Consider the following 25294-nt stretch of genomic DNA (forward strand, 5'->3'; position numbering starts at 1 on the left):
GTTGAAATCAAACCACAGGACTACAGCAAAGCCATCAACACCAAGGAATTCCAGTTCGTACAGAAACCGAGAGACGGCATGGCAAACGTGGATCAACCTAAAGATAGCAATGTACGACAAAGTAAAAAGAAAGGACTACGATCGAGGTATGGACTGGCATAGCCAAAGTAAAAAAAAGGACAACCATGTTTACTTTGGGCTAACCATCCAAGTCACTTCGCCAACCAAGGCCAACACGAGTCTGCTTTGCTTCTTTCTCTATTTCTGGAATAATGTCAAATCTCTCTTTTTCCCATACATCCATTGGAATCGTATAATGAGTCTTACGTACCTTTTTCCCACCATACTTCTTACACAAGTCTAAAAGGATTTTATCGATCTCGTCTTTGAACGTGAAACCATTTGGTATGTCTTTCACTCTATACACACATACACGTCCCTCTCTATCCATTTTGGAACATGTACTCTTCCATTTATCTGATTTAACATGTTGTGAATAGATGTGCACATTATCATCATTTTCAACGATAATGTACGTTATGAAAAAGTACCATTGTTGACCTACTTTATTTGGCACACGGCGATCCTTCAATTCCTTGTTTTCCTGCTTCAGCTCTTCGTTCACCTTTCGAAGGTAGTCATTGTCCTCCTCTCGAAGACGAGTGAGGAATCTATACACATCGCAGGCAAATGCAGGATCTGCCCACATGAGGCATGCGTGAAGCAACTCTTCGCAGATGATGTAACCCTGATTAGCACCACCAAAATCAGAGAATGAAATATACTGAATCACGTCGCAAATATCAAACTTGCCATTTTGACCCTCGTTTGACAGGTGGCCCGAATTCGGGCCACCTGTAGATTGCCCCTCTTGACCCTCGTTTGACAGTAGGCCCGAATTCGGGCCTACCGTAGATTGCCCCTCTTGACCCTCGTTTGACAGGGGGTGGGAATTCCCACGAGCTGTAGATTGACCGTTTTTGGCACTATTTTCACCTGCTTTTGCCATGTGTTCGATCAGTTCTTGGGTTTGCTTATTCTCAAGATATTTCTTGAATCGCTTGTTTGTTCCGTGCTTCTCGTTGTATTGTCTCAACAAATCAGAGACAAGGTACATTCGAATACCATTATCAAGGCACATACGAATCTTGTAGTCGTAGAAGTCAATCTCTTCGAATTTCATTTCTATTTGTATTTATGTATTGAACTCTTTTAAGTACAATAGTTACAATAGGGGACACAACGTGCCCCCGGGGAAGCTTGGGAGGCAAAGCCTCCCGGCGGAACTTCGTTCCGCCTAGCTTCGCCTTCCCCTTACACCCTCTGGATAGCCGGGTCAACAGCGTCGTGCGTGTACAAGTGAAGGAGTGCCAGGTAGCCACAGTTGTTGGCAAAGATCGACTGGTATTTCACTTTGTTCACACGGAACACACGGTTCGTACCTGCCAGCGGGAAGTCATTCATCTCGCCAAAGCTGTCCTGGTAGTTCAGTGTGCCATCGTCTTCACGGAAGCAAGACACGAAGTGGCCGAGGCTTCCTCCGTCTTCAAAGGGTATCCAGATGATGCAATTCGCTGGTTCTTTGTACTTCTTGGCCAGTCTCTTGTACTTGTCCAATTCCATGACATCGAAGTCGGGTATCTCGAGTTGCTTGGCCAAGGAACGGACTTCATCGAAAGTCATTGGTTCAGCATCCACATTCATGTAGCCGTGCATATACAATTTCTTCAATACGGAGGAAGCAGAGCTTTGGGGCGACTTTGTCGCCCCGGCGGAACTTCGTTCCGCCATGCTTCCTCCCGGGGCAGCGTTGCTGCCCCTCAGTACACTCTCCTTCGAATCACTGACTTCTTTATCTTGTTCTCGTTCTGTGGAAGGGCTGTGAGGATGCGATTCTTTTTTTTCGTCGGGACTTCAATTGCTTGTGTCTCGTTGTCCAGGTCAGAAATATCGTAACCAGTGCCGGCTTTGCTTTCCTTTCCCTGAATCTGGTTTGCGACGTCTGCGATGCCATCCTTTGCCATGTCACCTATCACATTCGCGAGCTGCTTCACGGTGTCCGATCCTGTCTTGTTGCTCACATAGTTCACACCCTTGTTGATCGCGTTGTTCGCAGCATTCGTGCCAGCATTGACCAGAATATCGGTGATGGGTTTTAACTTGTCGGCATTGTTGTCGTACCAACCTTTGATCTTGTTCCAAGCATTCTTGAAGAACGTGCCAACACGACTTGAACCGGCGTACATTGCTCCACCTCGGACTTCGATGTTTTTACTTTGTCGTTCGATGGCTTTCATGGTCTTCAACACGTCGTCGTAATCGCTAGGGTTGATTCCATTGAGGAACACAGCAGAAGCACCGCCGAATTTCAGCGCGCCACCCTCCTTACCCTTCACTAGCTCTTTGAGGCTTGAGATGATCTGTGGAGCCATCTGAATGAGTGCTGGGATGATCGTGGCAGCAAGAGTACCAAGTGCTCCGCCTTTCTTGAGTCCGGTTAGCTCGTTCATCAATTGTGCTTCATTGAAGGCTAGTGCGCCACCTGTGTCCGAAGAGAAGCCAATGGCACCACCAGAAGCATTAGATTTACAACCTCCTCCTGAGCTAACGTCCTTGGTCGCCCCATTGAAAGCAATAGCTCCAGCACTTTTCGCCGAAGTTCGCTTCGTTGGAAGCCTTCGGCTTCCCGGGAGAGCTTCGCTCTCCCTCGTCGCTCCTCGTTTCTTCCCTCTCTTTGATTGCACTGGTGTTTCGAGTTCCTTGTGTAGATTCAATGTCTTGCGTCGATCCACAATCGTTCCACTATCCTGTTCTCGGAAATCGGGTTCGCCATAAAAGGCAGATATATCAACAGTGAATGGAATTGCCATTTATGTATGGGGAAATCGTAGATTTCCCCGGGGAAGCGTAGCTTCCCCATTCGTACAAAGTGAAAAGAAGATCAAAGATATATTCATTAGCCATTGAAACCCTGTGTAACGAACATATCCTTGATCGTGTTGTACGTATTTTGCAGATATTGCTCGAATTGTTGATCTACATTGACAGCAAACCGTTTGATCTTGTTTTTCATGTAGTCCAAATAATCAGGAGTTAGATCCTTACTATTAGCTACTCGTATGAAGAAACTCATCAGTTCGGGGTCTTCATTTCGATCACGATAAGCCCTGAAGAGACGTGAGAATCCAAGGTCATTTGCGAATTGAGCGAAAACAGGATTGTTGAAATTGCGAGCAAGCAAACTTGAGAAAGCAATGAAATCTTCGCGAGTATCATCGCTTTCCCAACTTTCCTTGGTGTCATTAGAATCTTTACTTTCATACGCGTCAATCAAGGCTGCAGCTCGATTCACTTGATCGATTGCTTGAGGTGTGAAACTAGCATTTACACTTTCAGATTGACGACCGTCCAGTACAATCACAGGTTGAATTTGTGGCTGATTCCGGAAATATTCATATGATTGCCAAATGGCATCCATTAAGTTCTGGATTCCTCTCATATTCTGCTGATACAATTGTTGATATAATTGTTCCCGGGACAGCTGAGTATCAGCAAATTGATTACTCATTGTAGTAATCAGCTGACCAGTTTGAGCATGTCCATCAACAACTGCATTACCAACATTTGTCAACAGGTTGTTAGTTTGAGTCTGATTGTCAGTGAGTTGGCTACTCATGGAATTGAATCCATTTGTCAACATGTTAGCCGTCTGAGTCTGATTGTCAGTGAGTTGTTTACCAACTGCATTAATACCTTCTGTCAACAGGTCAGTAGTTTTAGTCTGATTATCAGCAAGTTGGCTACTCATGGAATTGAATCCATTTGTTATCAGGTCAGTAGTTTTACCCATAGCATTCATACCATCCAATAGTTGTTTCCTAGTTGCCTTTCCCTCTTCTGCAACAACTTTACCAAGAGTTACCAGTTTCATATTCATAAGCGCTATTCTATTAGAAATATTTCTAAACATAGGTGCGAAACGATTGAATGATTCAACCAACCGTTTGTTGATTTCGTCATATGCTTTTGCCAACTCACCAGATACGAATTGCTGAATGAAGCTATTTCGCTCTAGCCATTGTTTCAAGAAATCATTGTACTGCTCCTTCATGAACTCTGTCAATCCATCAATTCGCATTTCACTTTGTGTTGGAATCAATGCTTGGATATCAGCAATTGCAGGAGGATCGGGTTTGTTTTCAATACCTTGCAGACGAGCTTCGACTTGTTGCAAATACTGATTACTATTTTCAATCACAGCCTTCTGTTGATTTACCAAGTCACCAATTTTCTGGATCAAATTGTCATCTCCTGTCGCAATGCTTCTTGCCAGTTTAGCATACTTATCACTCAACGACTTGATTCCATCGTTCGTATTTGTCAATTTTGTTTGTACACCTTCCAACAATTCTAACATCTTAGGATAACCCTTGTCCTTATCTTCCAGGAAATTGATTCGTTGTGCTACATAAGCTATTGCATTATAAATATTGCCAAGGTTCACCTCGATATCAAAGCTGTTCATCACAGCAATCACATCATCCAACTTGTTGATAAGGGGTTCCACATCCATCTGTTGTACGATCTGATTCGTCACATTCAGAGGTTGTACTTCGGGTTTGACCATCCATCGACCACGTTCAACATAGCCTGCAGATACCAAATCATCGTATGCATCTTTACCTCGTTTCACTTTCTTTGTCACACCTCTTTTATATACCGTAGTATTATCATCATTCCACAACAGGAATGTTCGCTCTGGATCACCTTGTGCTGTCACATTATCTCGCAAGCCAGAAAAATCATTGATAATCGCTGCACTCTGTTGAGTAACTGTGTTGATACTATCTCCCATTTGCTGAGCTGCAACCGTTATGGCATCAGCAGCATTCTTCATTTCGTTGATGCTGGCTCCAAGATCACCAGGCAAATTCACGATTTGTGCATCGCCAACCTGTGTTCTCTTGTACTTGAGACGATAGGGTGATACAGGTTCATATCCAAATGGATTATCAAACACAGCTCGTTTCTCCATATCAGACAACTCGTGATTCACAGACTGAACAATGATCTTGTTGAATCGTTTCTCAATTTTAGCATTGTAGACCGCGTTGTCCTCGAATGAGTACAACAGTACGTTCTCATCGTCAATTCGCTGCATTTGATATCCACGCATGTCAGAGACGGATACACGGCGACGTTCAGCGGGTGAGAGATTCATATACGAATCAAACAAGGTTCGCTTCTGTCGCCATTGTTCGCTCCTCATTCGCTGTTGATTGAATTCACTTTCAACGACTTTATCGAAATAACGATTCAACATCTTGTCCATCATGTTTCTCGATTTCACTTTGTGTGGCTTGTATCGAATGATTGGAATTGTAGCAACGTATTCATCCATTTACTATGGGAGGAACAATGTGGGGCGACTTTGCCGTCTCCCCTTCTTTACTTTGTATCTTTCGAATAACACGAAATCGTGAATGAGATATACACATTGGAGTTCAAGGAAATCGGACGGTCATTCGCATCTGTCAGCACCCAATCAATGTAGTCCAGGTTCGATTGTTCGATCACATCGATCGATAGGTTGTCCCAGGTGATCATGTTGTTCAGTCCCATCGATACATGAATCAGGTTATCGATCAACGGACTCTTCAGACCGAATGTTTGAGCATTGATACTACTGTACACTCGGATCACACTCATGCCGTTCGTGATGTCGTAGGGTTCAGTCGCTACCATACCTGCCTCAACAACACCTTCCAACTTGAGGATACTCGTGTAATCAGGTGCGCCACTAAGGTCAACAGCGGTCGCCACATCACTGTTCAGGTATGCTCGGTTAACATCGTCTACCTGGATGGAATCGGCTATCGCACGGCACAACTCGGTAATCGAGTAGTAGCCAGGACCGACGTTGTAGACCATTTCAAACCCTGACAACATTTGAACCTTCACGACATTTATTGCACGAATGTTCCAGAGAGAAGTGGTATCGATCTTGCACGTAATCGAAGTGATCTTGTACACAAGGTCACGGGGCATTATCACTGTGTTGAACGTTTCATGGTATCGTTCGTTGTTCTTCGGAATTACTGTATTGTGGTTAATCACACTCACCGGTAGTGCACGATTATGACTCATTTATGTATGGGAGACGTAGTCTCCCCCGGGGGCAACGCAGTTGCCCCTACAGTGTGTAGAAGTGAATGCACACTAGTAATCGGCATTGGCAGGGCAATCGTTGCACCGGTCTTATCGGTCAACGAGAATGACCATTTGCGACTTTTGGGTACCACGACGTTCATGTGCGCATTCTCCGTAAACTCCTCGTTCAATACAACCAACGGAGACTGTCGTCGTTCTTGCATGTTGTTCACTCGATCAAGGACAAGGCAGGTGCCAGGCGATTCTCCCTTCATAGTCACTCTGTCGATTACCATGTCGCTTTTGATGAGATTGTTACTTGTAAATTCATGTTCGTACGTTCGAGCAATGTTGAACACTAGATTCATTTATGTTAGCGGGAACGAAGTTCCCGCCGGAGGCAACGTAGTTGCCTCCTATTTGACTACGGTGAATCCGATTAGCAGGTACACGTTCCCAATGAACGATAGCGGGTCACCATTTTCGTCCTTCAATTCGTACACGATGCGATCAAGCAATTCAGAACATGGTACCAACATGCGATTCTTGTAGAAGTAATTCTTGTACAAGCTATCCATCGGGACATTCGCAAGCAGTGGTATCGTCTTGCTTTTCACGATATTGCAATACAGCTGTATGTTCGATAGACCGTTCGTGATATCGACAGGATATTCGGCAACCAATGGACCATAGTTGGCATAGTACACACCATCGTCGAAAGGGATACGCCATGTATGCGATTGCGATCCTGAAGCGGGAACGATGGTTCCCAGGTTGCCACTCAACGAGAACACGTGGTCAGCGTGAATGTAGTACCCATCTGACTCAGCTTTCCATCGTATGTTCAGTGCAGCCGAGTCAAAACACTGGTTCAAGCGCCATATCATGTCAGCCTGTGTCAATCGTGATGGTATGGTCCACTTGTGGTTCACCGTGTCATCCGTGTACGTAATGACTGTCTCAGCAGCACTATCGTCCAGTGTCATCATTCCGTACGGGAAGCGAATCGTCGTGTTAGCCGTGTACGACTCAGATTGATCCCAGTCAACGAAGGTAGCCAATGATGGAACAACAACTTCATCATTCCTCACATACGTAACACGTGTCGGTTGTATGAATTCGATCGACACAGCACGATCGGAATACGTACTACCTTTGATCATATTCGTCACATTCAGTCCATCGATGTTTGCCATCGCAAACTCGTAAGGTGATGTCAACTCGGGCATCCTGATGTAGTAATTGCGATAAAACTCGAAATAACAAGACAAATACACACCACCTGGTTCAGCGTATGGTCCGGGTATAATCTTGAAACATGGATTATCACAAAACAATATGAATCGTGGTTCTGTACCATTTCGACATCCCATTCGTACTCGACCACCATTATCTGCAATGACATATACCAAGTACCCTCCGAGAGATGCATCTACATATATCTTATTGATCACATTAGCGATCATATTCACGATATCAATAGCGCTATAATGACCTCGTTGGATTGTGAGAGGTCTTTCGCCATATCCACGTATTCCAAGTATAAAATTCGTCGTATCGATAAACACTCTCGTGTGATATACACTATCCTTGGAATACCAAGGTCCGATCGAAGAACCATTCGATGACACCAAGTCACCTGTATTTTCCGATGTGATATGCAATTCCAATTCTGGTGCATAGTCCTTCGCAGTCCATGACATGCTTTCTCTATTGTCATTCACCGTCCACGCAATCGCATTCTGGTGAGATGGAGGTAGTTCCATAGCACTCGCATATCGAGCATTGAGCTCATTAAAACATGTGGTTGTAAGAGTATTCATCTTGATCGGGGTAGACGTATCGTCCGTTATGTAGAATTCACCACTATCGAGTACTGAACCATCAGCTAAACGCATCGTGTATGTCGCGAGAGGCTTTAGCAGGAACCGAATATCAGTCGTACGCATTTTCCAGTCATACGCAATGAAGGTGTTTGATCCTATGTACGCATGACCACCAATACCTTGATCATTCGTCATATCAGGTGGGGAATCGCTTTCAGGGTTGAACGAAGCTTCCACTGGTCGTTCGATGCACAGATTGCGTACCGTTGATGTCAATTTGAACCATGGAGTCCAACCAAAACCATTGATCGTCGTGTCAACGCTGGATCGATCGAAATACCATCCGTCTGCTTGGACATTGAAGCGAACATGATCATCCTCGATCGTCATGGATGTGAGTGGAAGCACTTTCACCATTTCAGCACCGACAGCCTCGATGAACTCGCTGAACGTGTAGTAACCGACAGGCAATGTCAACATGTGCGATTCCCTGTCATCAGTAACAACCACTTGATTACACGAGGAAGACAGGTAGTAGCGCTTCGGGTTATCCACTCCTTTCACCAAGATATCCGATTCGAATCCAAGGATCGACCTGATCTCTGGTGCATTCGTGAAATCAATCATGTAGAAGTGATCTACCGTGATGTGGAACGCATTCTCACCGCTATACACCAATTCGGACAGGGCATCACTCGCATTCAGCTTTGCAATGATCGTTTCGATGTCATATGCACCGCGTGGTATCGCGATCTCTTGAATCGTAGCGCCAGCATTGATTAGCACCACTTGATCAGTCGGCACGTTGTGCAACACGAAGTCCGTATACAACGACACAGACGAGATGTAGCACTGATCGAATGAGAGAGGATTGTCCAGCTTCACTTCCTTCTTCGTGGTATTGCCGAACACTTCAATCATGGAGAACTGGTTTGCAGAGGCAATTGAGGAAGGTACTTCCTCCATCACGTCTTCTATCGTCAATTGGAGTTCGAATTCGCCGTTCAGTCGCATCATCTTGCCATCCATATCGCGGAAGACGAACATCAATTGATCAAACCGAGTGATCATTGGAATGCACACGTCTTCCACAGTACGCACGTACTCAACCTTTGGATCGTCAATGATCATCGTGGTGAGCAGGTTGTTGTTCTGGTTGGCAATCTTCAGATCCGATGATCGCACGATCGTCGAGTAGACCTGGATCACTTGGCGATTTCGCGTGATATCAATCACGTTCGATCCACTGAACGAAGCAGGTAGAATGATCGTTCGTCCATCAAAGCCGAGGATCTCACGAATGTCAGGTGCATCCGTGAAATCAATGGTGTGTGGGGACTGAATCCAGATACAGCCGAACGACGAGGCATTCGTCGATATCGAGAATGTAGTATCGGTCATGGTATTGAGCAAGGCAATGATCTCACTGATCGTGTAATAACCAGCAGGGATCGTCACTTTCTCATCATTGCTGTTAGTAATCACATTGGTCGTGTCTACGTTATTAAACATCGAACCATTAGGATGAAACAGGACAGTCATGGAAGTGATATAGGGATTCTTGTACTTGTACGGATTAACCCATGTAAATGAGCCATTGGTAGGTGAGCCTTGAATAAGCATGGAGTAGTGCATGGTCTTTCTCTCTTTACCTTAGTCAACAAGACAATGGGGAGGAATCGAAGCAGGGAGAGGCGTAGCCTCTCCCGGGGCAACGTACGTGGGGGAGCATAGCTCCCCCGGGACGACGAAGTCGTCCCTCGTTGTCCCCATCACAACCATGGATACCATGGCCTACAATGGAAGTCAGGTTAACATTGCAGGAATTGGCCGAAATTGGCAGCCATGGGTTTCCGCGCGTTTCTTGTTATGGGTATCGAGGTGAGCAGGTAGACAATGGCAGAAAATGGCCGAAAATGGTCGAAAAATGGTCGAAAAAAGTTCACCGCGGTTATTTGGTAGAAAATGGATTTTCGCGCATCTATCGCCTTTTCCCTACTACTATGGATGGCTACTGGAAAGAATATGAAGAAAATGGCTATATGAAGAGTATTTGCAAGAAAGATAAAGATGGTCGATATGAGGGTATATGCTACTTTTATGAAAACGGAGCAGTGACCAAAATCAGCGAATGGAAGGAAGGAAGAGAGTATCCATTTCTCGGATATTTCAAGTTCTATGATGCGAATCATAGTCAATGGATGGATGGATTCTATAGTGATGGAAGAATACTCCATTTTTCTCCAATGGCTGAAATGACTGGATTTTGGAAAGAATATGACGATAACGGTAATCTGATTCATATTTGTGAAATAGATGGTAAAGGTAACTATAACGGGATGTGTTATAATTTCGAAAACGGAGTATTACAAGATATATGTCGTTGGGAAGAAGGAGGCAGAAAGGTTCCTTACAATGGATATTACAAGGTATATAATGTAGCTCAAAATCAATGGATGGAAGGCAACTATGAAAATGACAAGAAATGTGATTCTCCACAGGTGGTAATAAAGGATGAATACTGTAGAGAATATGATGAAAACGGTAATATAAAGAGTATTTGCAAGAAAGACAGATATGGTCGATATGAAGGTATGTGCTACTTTTATGAAAACGGAGCAGTGACCAAAATCAGCGAATGGAAGGAAGGCATCGAAATTTCGCTGAGTGGAAAATGCAATTTCTTTGATGAACCTCATAAAGTGTGGTACGAAGGTGGATTTAAAAATGGACTTCGTGAAGGCAAATGTAGAGAATACGACATTAATAAAAACATCATATTTGAAGGGTTTTATAAGCATGGAAACAAACTTATTCCACTGAACAACATGAAGGGATATTGGGAAGAGCGAGATAATCAGAATAGGATCGTTCGGATTTGTCAGATCGATGCCAATGGGAGATATGACGGACTTTGCTATCAATACCGAGAGAATCAGATCATTCGAGTGAGCCGATGGAGAGAAGACAGAGAAATTGAGATATTGAAAGAGTTTAATAACGGAATTATGACCGAATACAAAAATAACAAAAAGATCTATTCTGGAGGATACATACCCAATCTAAAGTCGAACTATCAGCGACAAGGAGAAGGCGAAGAATATGAACTGGATGGAGAAACACTATTATACAAGGGCAGTTTTATAAATGGAAAAAGAGATGGTCATGGAAGATTATTTATGCACGCAAGAGTGAATTATAATGGAGAATGGAAGAAAGGAATGAAAAAGCAAAATTACATATTATACTTGGTGTTAAGCTTGGTATTTATGTTCTTGACTTCTGCTGTTAGTTATATGCTATTTAATGTTTATATTGGTGGTATTATTTCTGGAATATGCATAACTGCAATTTGTTTTTATATTAATAAATATGCTGGATTAATTGCTTCTGGTCTATTTGTAGTCATGTGCTGTTTCTTTGCTTCAACATATGCTGGGATTAGTGCTTCGATCCTATTTGTTATTATTGTTTCGTTTTGTTTAAACGTTTATGCTGGATTTGTACCAACTGGATTGGTGATCGCTGCTATTTGTATGTATATGAATACGTATCTTGGGATATATGCCTTTGGGTTATTCCTAATGTATGTATTATTCTTGATAGTCCATTGCTGTGGATGGAAAAAGAGCATTGTTTATTCAAGCACATTTTACATTTTATCTCTGTGTACAATAATAACTCTGGTATTAGTATATGACAAAAATGATTTGGTGAAATATGTCGTAGTTTATTCTATTGGGTTTTTGCTTATTCTAATACTATGGTTGATTATTGGATGTAAAAAGGAAAAAGTGAATCCTCTTATATCAAGTGCAATGATAATATTGGTTTCCTGTACGATAATAAGCTTGCTCATACAAACCGTTCAACCGTCCTATACAAAATACATAGTAATATCTCTTGTGGGATTTTTACTAATATGTATAGTTAATCTAATTGTTTTTGAATGTGGTTGGAACACAACAATTGTACTGAAAAGTGCAGTGGTGATAGTAGTTAGCTGTATTGTTTTTTGTACAGTAATTGGAAGTTCGAGTGTACCTGCCCTGCAATATGCTACAGTATTTGCTTCTGGCTTGCTTCTGATTATCATTGTATCGTTTTTTACAGGGTATCAAAGAGAAAACATTCATATATTATTGTCAAGCTCAGGGTTGATAATGAGTTGTTGTGTCCTAATTTGTTTCCTTTTGTCCTCAATGAAATTATCATTCCTAAAATACTATTTGGTTGTTTTGATTGGGCTAATATTATTCTTCTTGATCTATTTACTAGTGTCTCTATTTAGAGAAAACATGATTATAGCACTTGTATCTCTAGGTATCATATTAATTCTGTGTGTATTTACCGATATGATAATGGCCGCAATAGACTTCTATATCTTCCGACACATTTTAGTATACTTTATTGGTATATTGCTAATCATTTTTATATCGTTGATTACTCCATGCAATAAGGAAAATATTCACTTATTGATATCAAGTTCTGGTTTGATAGTGTGTATTTGCATTTTGACAAGTTTTCTATTGTCTTCATTAACACTGGCATCCGTGAAATATTATTTCGTATTTTTGATTGGCATGATACTATTCTTTTTGATTTATTTAATCGTTTCTATATGCAAAGAAGATATGGGTATTGTTATTGCATCTTTAATAGTCATTTCTATTATTTGTGGAGTAATTGATATGATAATGGCTGCCATAGAAATCGCTGTGATCCGGCAAACTTCGGTAATTGTTATAGGAGTTCTATTGGCATTATTGGTATCATATTTAACTGGATGTAAAGTTGAAAACATACATATATTGATATCAAGTTATGGTTTGATTATTTTTGCTGGTATCTTGACAAGTTTACTTTTTTCTGATATTAACCTTTTATCTGTGATATACTATTCTGTATTTCTAATAGGTGTAGTCCTATTCTTTTTGGTATACTTTTTTGTATCCATATTTAGAGGAAATATGGTTGTTGTATTCAAAATCTTTTGCACAGATATGGCTGTATGTGGTATAATAGATTTGTTAATGGCATCATTTGAAAAATATATCGTGGCATATGTTACGGTTATTTTTGTTGGATTGATCCTTTTTTTCCTGCTATTAGTATTTACTGAATGTGGCAATAAAAATAAACATGCTCTCTTTTCAGGAACAGGACTGCTTTTTAGTCTTGTGTATTTAATATGTTGGTTGTTAGGATATCGTGGCATAATATTCATTGATTACTTCTTGGTATTTGCCGTCTGGATGTTGCTGTTTTTTTCAGTCTATTTTTATTTTTCTGTTATTGAAGGAGATATGGCAATAGTGCTAGCATGGTTCTTTCTTTCCGGCATGCTCGGTATTGCAGGAGAATTAATAGTTGCATCAATTGATTTTTTGTGGATTAGAGTCTTTACGATATATTTATTTGGAGGCCTTATAACGTGGTTATTAATAAGTGACCCAGATAAAAAATACAATTTATGCATCAAAATTCTTGGAGCTTTTATGGGAATATTTATCTCTAGCGTGGTATGTATGCTGCTTGGTGCATCTGAAAATCCTGTAGTACAATTATTATTACTTATATCAGGTATTACATCTGTCCCTATTTTGATTGTTTATCTTTTTATGTTGCTGTGTGTAATGGTGGGCAGTTTATTCTTATAGTAATATAATATAGCATAAACTATCTGGATTTGTTCAATACAGTAGATAATTGAGAAAACAATGTAATTGGGTTTACAAACAAACAAATTATTGACCTGCAGGATATCTTGAGCGGGTGGTTCACCGCCTAGTACGTCTGTGCCTTCTAGCCTTGGACTTCTTCCCACTAGCTGACCTCCGGGGTTTGCTTGCTATCCGTTTATGCCACATACCATAAAGAGTGAGCCGTTCATAGTAAGTCCTTTGCAAAAATCCTGCTACTTCCTCACAAACGACCAACTCACCTTCCTCACCAAAAGACTCTCCATTACCAATACAAGGTGCGTGGATATTATCACAATGCTTCCTTCCTTCCTTCCTTCTAGAGGATGCTTCCATGTCAGTGTGTGTGGTATCATATCTCTTCCAAAAGTGGACATTTCCAACGAATTCCAGTACTACCATCGCATCCTGCAACTCTCTCACCCATGTCCTCTCTCTTCCATAAGATAAGACAAAACACATAAATCGGTGTTCAATTTCCCAGATGGGAAGGCAAATATACTGTCGGATCGAATTGGGCTCAATTTACTACAAATCCATCCCTCATCCACCAAATCAAGTGGTGTATCCAAATTCGCATTCTTATCCGACATTTCAGAATGAACCTTCTTATACGGCGGGACATTCTTCTGTTGGACCGTATTCGTCCTCTCTAATGAATTGCACTCTCGCTTCCTCTCGTTATCACTACACAAAACCTTCAAGTCTTCTTTGTCATCACTGACTATCTTTTCCATACTATCTTCACTCATATATTCACTATCCATCGTCTTCTTCCCACTCATACTTAAGCTGGCTTCATTCTTATTCGCACACGATTCTTCTTTCACAGCCGCTTCAGAACTCAATATTCCTGTCGAATTTGAGTTTCCCAATGTCTTCTTTGCATTCTCTTTCTTATTTCCTCTCCACCACAGAAAGTTGAAAAAATCGAAAATCGTTTACCATAGGGAGAATCAACCTTTTGCTCCCAACAACTTACCATCAATATACTGCTCTCTCTCCTTCTTCTTCTTCTTCACTTCTTCACATGGCAGCTCACAATCTTTCTTCTCTTCCAGCAAACTCGACTCTACCTTTGTTGAAGGCGAAACCTCTTTTGGTTCAATCGGCTTGACCTCCTCTTCCAAACGCACTCTTTTACTCTCCATGTGTCGCAACACCACTTCTTCATTTTCACTTCCAGGTCTCTTCACACGGTTCTCACTATTCTTCTCTTGCGTTTTTATCGGAGTTTTGCCGTGGTTGGGAGATTTCGTAACAGTCCTTCTTGATTTCGATTTCTTATCATTAGAATGCTTCTTCTTCATTTCTGCCTTCATTGGGATTATCTCAGGCTGTTTTCTCTCACTGTCCTCTCTCAACTTATTACAGGAGCCCTTCCATTCTTCTTCTTTATCTACCTATCTGCACAACTTCTTCTTTTAACTGATTATCTTCAGTACTTTCAACCGGTTCCTTCACACACACCTCCACCGAACTCTTCGTTGACGTCCTTCGGCTCTTCACTAACCTCTCATTCTTCCTAAACTGCAGAAAACTAGTCTTCCTTGTGGATACTCTTCATCAAGAATCGTATACTTCTTCTCCAAGTACAATCAATATTAAACTCATCTTGTCACGTGCTCTTGGAGGTGTTTCAACACCATCAATACGAGTTTTTCGGGTGCTATCATTTCACCCAACAATAACGAACTCCCAAACCTGATTAACTAATCCAATCAATTCAATTCATGATATTTGTTGTGTGAAATACTAGTACTTTGTGTGAAGTAAAAGTGATGAGGTCCCAGACATATTAGGAGGCCATGAATACTCGATATCTCCATGGATTGTTGTTTTTGTGGATCAGTTCGTAGTCCTCTATCCAGATTCTTGGCACTCTCCATATACCCTTCCTTTGCTCCTTCTCTTGGTGTGCTGTGACCCAACACTTCTCTTAGGCACTCCAGTAGTTAGGGATTGAGGGTGTTGCTCAAACCTGGTGGCTGATATTCTGACGACTAATGCGTCAGTATCATTTGGATAAAAGCAGCTGGCACGCTATATTGAATAGCTTTTATTTATCTCGTATTTACATGTTTGTTTGCTTATTTGTAATGACCGAAACCCAATGTGTGTACATTATCATCACAAATCCATCTATTGTTGTCCATGCAAGTCATCACTGTCTTTGGTTAAGAGAGAACATGCATTATTCCATTCTCATACAAGATTTACCTATTAATGGTTCATTCGATTGGATCGATCCTTACAAGTTCAGAAATCCATTTATCACTTCCATGACTGTTCTATTCAAACCCAATCAAGTCATGCTCAATACTGTGGACTCAACCAATGTGGTGACAAACACCAATGGTGAAGAGGTAACGATCTCGCCTGGTTATTATACACTGAGTGAAATCATTGCCATTCTGAACACCATGATTAATAATACTACATTCTCAATTTCCACAATGGATACAAGTTATGAGTATTTTTGGATTCACTCTCCATACTCTATCGATTTCACGAGGTACATATGATATCGAAACCATAATCGCAATGTTGAATGCGAGTGATGTTCTATTTGAAATAGTGTATAGTGGAGAAAATGCATTTCGAATCTATAACCAGTTTGTGATTCTTCCTCTGACACAACTTATTCATTCCTTGAATAAAGCGATTCATTTATCGAGGTGTGTGGGAGTATGAATGAGATCAAGGAACTACGGAAACCAGCAAAGCGAAAAGGCGCAACTCGAGTGATCATCAGTGGATTCAAACGAAACATATACTTCATCGATCTCATCGATTTCTCTTCCAAACAACACAAATGGATACAAGAAGTGTTAGGAACACATAAGAGTACCGGATTCTCCAAGAATCGTGGATACAAATATGTCCTTGTATGTATTGATGGATATTCGAAATACCTGATGACTCGGAAACTGAAAAGCAAGAGTGCCACAGAAGTCACGCATGCGATAAAGGACATCATTCAAACATATGGTGAATCACCAAAGCATATTTGCTCGGATCGAGGTACCGAATTCACCAATGCCATCTTTCGTACCAACATCTTGAACAAGTATGATATCACCATGTATCACATGGATTCAGCGAATAAGGCAGTACTAGCCGAACGAGCAATTCGAGATATCAAGGAAGACATCATAGTTCCATTCAATCAATGGAAAGGTGTATGGATTGATTTGATCGATGGTGCAGTTCGTAGACATAATGGAAGGAAGAACAGAGACACCGGATATACACCCAATGACATTTGGCTTAACAACAACAACGATATCTTGTACATGGAGAAAACAGAACCATCCAACATGACAGCAAAGGACACAACACCTCAATTCGATGTTGGTGATTATGTTGGAGTGACATGAAGACCTCGCATTCTGGAAAAGCGATCATTGACAAGCAAATGGTCTCAGGACTTGATTGAAGTTGTTGACATTGATGATCACATCATGCCATTGATATACGAAGTGAAGAATGTGGAAAGCGATAGCACACAGAAGTGTTATGATTGGGAACTGCTGGCAAGCAAATGCAAACCACAACCAGCACTACCCATCACTCGATCTAAGAGTGGTAAAGAACCCAATGCATTGAGAGAGGCAGCAAGATCACATCGACCCATTACGAGCACCCAGAAGAAGAAGAAGCAACCTGGCTCAAGTGTTCGAAAACGATCGTGATGCTCTTCACACCTCCCAGACATACAAGAAAAGGGATATTCGTGAATGCAGAGATCGTATGACTCTCACTTGTCCATTCTATTCCATTTATCAGTTTGGTATTGGAAAGGGTCACATAATTGTTGAGTGTATCGATGAATGGTACATCGAGCAATCACACACCATCCATTGAAACACTCACCTTGTATCCCTTATCCACAACTGATTCGATGGAATCACAATGTTTGAATAGGGCATCATTCTCATTGTAACACGGAATCGATGTGATTATGAGATATGAAGCCGAAGATAATTGGAATTGACATTGATTATTGAATGGTTGAGTGGATGTGGGTGTATGTTCAAAGAGTGTGGCATTATTGACTTTCACAAAACACCCAGAAGGTATTGTTTATAAATATTGATGAACGCCATCCACTGTATCACGAATGAGGACAAGTTTGCGGTCGTTCTCGGGCATATTGATGAGCATGTTATCGAGCTTCTTGAACGTGTAATTGTTTCCATTGCTTCTGAATATGTACGGCATTGATTGATTCAATTAACTTTGGTTGATTTCGTTCATAGGGTTTGACATACACACCTTTCAAACAGGCTCCATTCACATTCGAATATGTGAACATGTTGAGTAAGAAACGATCTAAATTCATCACTACCGTGGAGAAGAACCTATACAAGCTGTTGGCAAATTCGACCTATGGCAAATTCGTGGAGACTGGATTGAAGCGGATGAAGGTAAAATTCGCTAGCACGTGGAATGAACGTGAAGCAATCATTCAGAAGCATTGGTACGATATGATCGCCGGGACTACCATGTATTCCGAGAATCTGATTGGCATCAAGCTGAACACACCGGTGCGCAGGGTGGAGAAGCCATTCTTCATCGGGTTTGCCATTCTCGATATGTCCAAGCATGTCATCTACGATTTCTACTACAATGTGCTCAAGAACACATTCGACACCGTGGAACTGTTGGGACAGGACACGGACTCGCTCATCGTGCAACTGCACGATCGTGGTAACATCGTACACAAGATATGTGAGATGTACAAATCATTCGACTTCTTGGAGTTGGATAACACGAGCTACTTCTATGGAGAACTCGTGAACTATTACAAGCATGAAGTGGACAAGAGCAAGTTCCCTTCATTGGAATCGACTCTCAATTTCAACAAGAAGTTGCCTGGCTTGGTCTTTAAGGATGAGCACAGCGGACATCGTATCACGGAGTTCGTGGGACTGAAACCGAAGATGTACTGTTTGGTCGATGAGAAGCATGTGATACACAACGCAGCAAAGGGAGTTCCTCGCAATGTCGTGATCGATGGTGAGAGGATGAGTGTGAAGAACATCGATTTGTACAAGCGTGTTCTTGAGGCAGAGAAGAAGGAAGATGCAGTGATCGAAGGCAGCTTCAAGCGTATCAACAACCAGGCCTTCGATATCACCACGAAGGAGCAGACCAAGACCTTCATAACATGCACAGACAACAAACGATATATCATGGACGACAACATACATACACTGGCATTCGGACATTACCGATTGTGGGACATGTAATTGCGGAACGAAGTTCCGCTGGGAGTAAACGAAGATTCCTCCAATGTAAAGGAAATGTTGTTTTTACTTCAGACAGTCAGAGTCAGCCATGGTCAGTCTGGGTAAGCTGGGCTCAAACGTAGCTGACGCAAAAAGCGCGTTATGTTAGCCATAGTCAATATCGGTCAAAATAGCATCCAGGAAGAAAATGGTAGAAAAATATAACGCACGTTCTGCGTCGTCGATTTTCAGCTAAGGTTGATTATCCGACCCTTATTTAAAGATGAATCTTCGATTCTTTTGGGGCAACGTAGTGGCCACTATTTCTTATGAAAGCAAAAAAATTCGGGTTGTCAAAGTCACCCCTCATTCCCCGACTTTAGGGCTTTTTGTCATGGATTCGAAGTGAAAATGGCCTGAAAATAGCCGGAAATGGATTCGCGTTTTGCGTCATTTTCCTACTACTTATACATTCAAAGTACATTGATAAAATTGTTTATAAAGTTGTTCAATTATGACTATGTTTATTATTACCGTTTTATTTTATGATTTCTGCAGTATCAATGTAAAAAAGGTTGGTATCATCAGATTTAACTATTTTCTTCATTACGCCAGTATTTCTCCATTTTTGCATGAATATTGTGTTGAAGCAATATATTTTATTATAAAATAAGGGCTTAGGAGCTTACATATCCATATATCAACATTCACTTTATCATTGTAAATTGAATGTATGAAAAGATGATTTATTTGAATTGGATGTTCGATTATATATCGAAAGTATGTACATATATGTATATATCAAACAAAAATAATAATGTGGTTTTAGATATGGATGTTGGCCATTTTGATCTGGAAAAATGATAGTTAACGAATAGAATATCATCTATGATAATAAGACTGATTGTAATAGATTGAAATAGAAAGAAATAGAAATGAATAGTTGGTGAATGAACGAAAATGGCTTTGTTCTAATTTCTAAGCAAATTAAAGTGAATTACGAAACGATATTGTATCTCTAAAGGTAATAATAAAGGGTTAATACAACGATGTTATTGAAATGAAGTTGTTGGTCTATTTTGATTTTGCTATATATGGAAAATATTACTATTGATTGTATATTTACATCAGTTTAATGGAGAGCTTTGATTTTAAATCATTTTCCTGAAGCTTGGTTGCTAGGCTCCCTGAATATCTACAAATTCGTTCCTATTTGTATAATCATGTCTAATTTAGATTATAGGTAAATAACTCAATATTATTATTTGACACACAACAATATTCTTCTGGCAGTTTCATTTTGAATCTATAGCCATATTTTTTCAATTCTTGGTAGTTTATCTTAATATTCAATGAATCGGCAGTGTACTAGCATAGAGATCCTGTGCTAGTACACTGCCGATTTATTTGAAAGTAACTAAGACATTTTGGTTATTATCAAGTTTGATGTAAGTATTCTATACTTTTTGTACCTAGGGTTGTTTTGCTTTATTTTTCTGTAATCGTCTTGGTCATTACCGCATCTTCTCCTGAATGTATATTTACTATGTCGTTTAGTCCATTTCTTGGTTTGCTGCATAGCTGATCTAGGGAGTAATGAGAAATAACGACTATCCATTTTGCCTATATTGGTAATTGCTATTCTTTGACTTCTATTATTTGTGTTTGCCCTATATTTTTCTTTTTTAACATGGATGGCGATCTTCTTGGTTTTTACTTTTTTGCTATTGACGGTTGGCTTATTTCTGAATCTACCTTATTAGTACCCAACAAGTTATTATCATTCCTTGTATTCTAGCTTTTCAATGAATACTATTACCCTCCTTTATGACTACGAATGAAGTATATTTATAACGAAGCATGATTTGATAATTATTATTATAGTCTTCATAATCTGCTATAGCTTCCGAGTACAATTATAGTGTTTGCATGAATATTGTGTTGAAGTAATATATTTTATTATAAAATAAGGGCTTAGGAGCTTACATATCCATATATCAACATTCACTTTATCATTGTAAATTGAATGTATGAAAAGATGATTTATTTGAATTGGATGTTCGATTATATATCGAAAGTATGTACATATATGTATATATCAAACAAAAATAATAATGTGGTTTTAGATATGGATGTTGGCCATTTTGATCTGGAAAAATGATAGTTAACGAATAGAATATCATCTATGATAATAAAACTGATTGTAATAGAAAGAAATAGAAATGAATAGTTGGTGAATGAACGAAAATGGCTTTGTTCTAATTTCTAAGCAAATTAAAGTGAATTACGAAACGATATTGTATCTCTAAAGGTAATAATAAAGGGTTAATACAACGATGTTATTGAAATGAAGTTGGTCTATTTTGATTTTGCTATATATGGAAAATATTACTATTGATTGTATATTTACATCAGTTTAATGGAGAGCTTTGATTTTAAATCATTTTCCTGAAGCTTGGTTGCTAGGCTCCCTGAATATCTACAAATTCGTTCCTAAATATTGACCTGGTGTGTCAAATATGTGATGTTGAATGTAAAAATTGGTTATGATTCATCCATTTGCTAACTCAGTTAAAGTACTAGTACCCCCCCGGCTAGCCGGGGGGGCGTCTTAGACGCTTTAACTGAGTTAGCAAATGGATGAATCATAAGATTTGCATTTTAAAATAACCGCGGTAAACGCGGAAATGCAAATCTGAAACCATAAAATTTTTATTTTTGAGAATTCCTAGTGAAAGAATGAGCGATACTACGAATAACAACCAGGAGACGGAGAAGATGAGTCTGGAGACTCCTACCACAAGTCAGAGTACTCCAAGCTATCCGAGTACACCGGACTCGCCTCGTAGAAGAGACGCTGAAAGGGAGTTGGACTCGGACTTGAACATGGACCTACCGGAGTTAACAGAAGATTTATCCATAATTCCTCTGTACCCTGACTCAGAAGAGGATGCACTCCTATTGGAGACACCAAACTCGGACTTGGACTCGGACTCGTCACTACCTCTAAGAATCTCGGACTCGGACTCGGACATGGAAGAAGGAATGGACTCGGACTTCGAGCCAGTGTGGTGTCCGAAGGAGATAGTGGGACCTAACAACCATCTAGTATGTCCGGCATCACCAACGAAGGTGACACATCTTCCTGAATATGTTTCGATACCAGATAAACCGGAGGAGGAGACTGATCCCGTGATGCTAGAGGAGGACAAGCAGTGGGAACGAGGAGAGGTACCGGACTTCGAGAAGCCAGAGGAGTATGACACCAAGCACCGTTGGTGGAAGATAACAGTGTTCCCGACAAGCAAGGGTACGCTACACTCGCAACGTGCAGTATGCAGATGGGTAAACGAGGTGAAAGTCATGATACAGAAGATACTACACCTTGCCAATATAATCTGCTGCATAGTGGGTATAGAAAGATGTCCAAACACGGACGAGCTTCATGCCCATATGCTACTGGGCTTCTCTGATTCGGTACGTTACCGCACTATCAAGAATATCCTGAGAGGTGCTCAAATACGCTACCTGGAAGGTGACCTAGCTATACTTTCATGGTATCGATACGTCGTCAAGGCATTCTCCAAAATTGATCACCCGGATAGAGTTATTCAGTGGGGAGCTAACGAAGTTATGAAGAAGAAGGTTAAAATGAATAACTCCGGAAAGAGAAGTCGTAGCGATCTGTTCTACGACAACAAAGAGGCCATAGAACAAGGAAGGTTCGATGAGATTGATCCACTCTTCCGCTTCGACAACATGAGCAAGATTAACCGATGGTATTTGGACCAACACAGACCTGCAGACCCCGTAAGTCATGACCGCCTCGTATTCATCTACGGTAAGCCGGGTGTGGGTAAGACCAGTCTATTTTCGAGAAATATGTTGGCATCTACAATCTACTGGAAGAACCCTGGAAACCGATGGTGGTGTGGTTACCGATATCAACCAATTGTGATCATCGATGAAATCACGCCAAAACAATTTCAATCGGGCAATATCAATTGGAATATTATCGGAGACAGGAACGAGGTATATGTAGAGGTGAAAGGAAGCCAGGTACCTCTACAAGCCAGGTGGGTAATTGTAATATCTAATTACTCATTGGATCAACTATGCAGCGTTCCAAATCGTGGACTTGATGATCTAATGAAGAGAACATTCAAGCGACGATGCGGAAACCAGAAGGACGGTTACCGAATTTACTACTTTCCTGAAAATCCTCCGGCTGATAACGGCAACCTGTTTGAAGTGAGCAGAAGAGTAAAAGAAATCTGGAAAGTGTGGTACTATGAGGTTTATCCCTATTTCGCCAATCTTCCTGAAGTTAATGAAAATGACGAGTAATGAAGCATGTTTGTTAACAAAAAATAAAAAATAGAACATTATAAATACCGGCAACAGTGCGGAAACCGCCTCCAAGTGTATCTCCAAGTGTATTCACTACAGTACTCACCTTTTTAGAACCGAGGAATGAAGTCACACGCTTCCATACAGAACCAAAATCATTAACAGACGCAGGATAGATGGAATTCATTCCGGAATTAATCTGAGACGCGAGTATAATGGCACTCATATCAAGATAAGATTTATGAGTTTCCAGAACGGAATAACCACTCTGGTAAGTGTAATGGCATTGATAACCAGCATACACGCGGAAGAGCAAAGATTGCGCGGCATTCATGGAATCAACGGCCAAGCAGACCCAATTAAGATTGCAAGACCAATTGATAGCCAAGTTACTGGGATTCGCATTAAAGCGATCTAGGAAGGAGTAGACATCATTTTGAGTTATCTTAACCTGTCCATAACCACTAATATCCTCCAAAGAGACTCCATCATAGGTAACATACTCCGAACGCGTACCGGTATACTTTTGTACCAAATAGCATCCTACGGGTAGAGCATAGGTAACAGTACTTTGCGAAGCATTCGAAATATTATCAGGGCCAACAGGTAGAGCAGAAGTTTTCCACAGACGCGTAATAGAACTATCAGTACCTGAGGAATCATTGGCCACATCTTCAGAGGGGATTACAACAGACGCCGCAACGAGAGAGCCTTCATTATTGTACTGATTTCCAGTGTAATGACCGGTGCAACCTTTGTACATACAGCGCAATTCCGAGATTCCAACTTCACCAGCAGATATAAAAGCCATGATGTTAGCATCCGGAACCAGAACAGCACGCATCTTCCTAATAGCAGTCGTACTGGACATAAAATAGAACCAGGAAACAACCATAACAGGATACTCAAAAAACGGTGTCAAATAAACAGAAAAATCGAGATTGTCAGGTACATCACCAGCATAATCAGGCGACACGAAAAAATCCCTATCAATTGTAAAATTAAAGTTAGCCTGCAGACAGATAGAAGGTGTATTATCCTCATCAGGAATACACTCACAACTACCATGTGCAGGATCAATATAAGAAGCCAGCCAGCGAGCACCATCATAGGAACCACACTGCTGAACAATACCACTATTTAGCCAATTAGAAAGCGACATAAAAAAAATTATGACATTCAGCGAAACACAATTACAGACACGAGTCCGACAAGTCCGACAAGTCTACATAGGAAATTCATAAAATTTTTATACAATGTTAACTAGAGGATGGTTCGAAGATTCCGAAGACGAATTTTCCCAAAACGAAGACTATATGGATCTTACTCTAGATACCGAAAACGAGCGGGATCCACCAAACGACGATATCATAAGACGTATCGGAATAGACTCTTTCTTGGAGCAGGTAAGAAGTATGCCAACAGATCTCGCTTCGCGAATCGAGTGTCAAAAGTACTTAGACGACGTTATCGACGTCGCAAGATTTTTAAGACGGGTGATCTGGCGAAATACAAAGGTGTACAGGCTTGGGCCTCTGCGCAAACTGAGCTTAGTAAAGGAAAACCAAACTCCGGAACAGACAAAGACACCTGGTACAACACAGTCCTCACAAACATAAAAATCATGGAAGGACTCTTATGGAAGGAAGCAAAATTCGTATATATATACAGACAACACAAGCGGATTCTACCGAAGTTATATCATATTGCCAGCGCTAGCAGGGACACCTTGAATAAGGAAATGACGCTGGATGAAACAACAATACCAAACGAGAACTGGAAGGAGCTAAAGATGATCGTGAGACTAACAAGACATTTCAATCCGCAAAACACTCAGTGGAAGGAAGTTATGAGCAAACAGAAGAACAGCATACAACTGGCGACAATATTCACAGTAGGTAGAATCGGCATCCAAAGAATGGACAACTTCTTAAGATCAATGTATGCAGCAAACTACATGGAGGTAGCAGGAAACATTCTCAAGAAGGGCCTGTTAACGCGCTTCAAACTAAAACACAAGGGTCGCCGTAGG

General features: G+C 40.8%; 1 protein-coding gene across 1 annotated transcript; it reads left to right on the forward strand.

Moving 5' to 3' along the window:
• Positions 1–21651: 21651 nt before the first annotated feature.
• On the forward strand, positions 21652–23259 carry GSBLH_T00006532001 (uncharacterized protein; the record flags this gene model as incomplete). The annotated part of the gene is made up of 1 exon (XM_013041537.1): positions 21652–23259. One exon carries the CDS (start codon positions 21652–21654, stop codon positions 23257–23259), a length of 1608 nt encoding a protein of 535 aa, XP_012896991.1.
• Positions 23260–25294: the final 2035 nt, after the last annotated feature.

This window comes from Blastocystis hominis (genome assembly GCF_000151665.1).
Source record: "Blastocystis hominis, Singapore isolate B (sub-type 7) whole genome shotgun sequence assembly, scaffold_21".
Taxonomy (NCBI): Eukaryota; class Bigyra; order Opalinata; family Blastocystidae; genus Blastocystis; species Blastocystis hominis.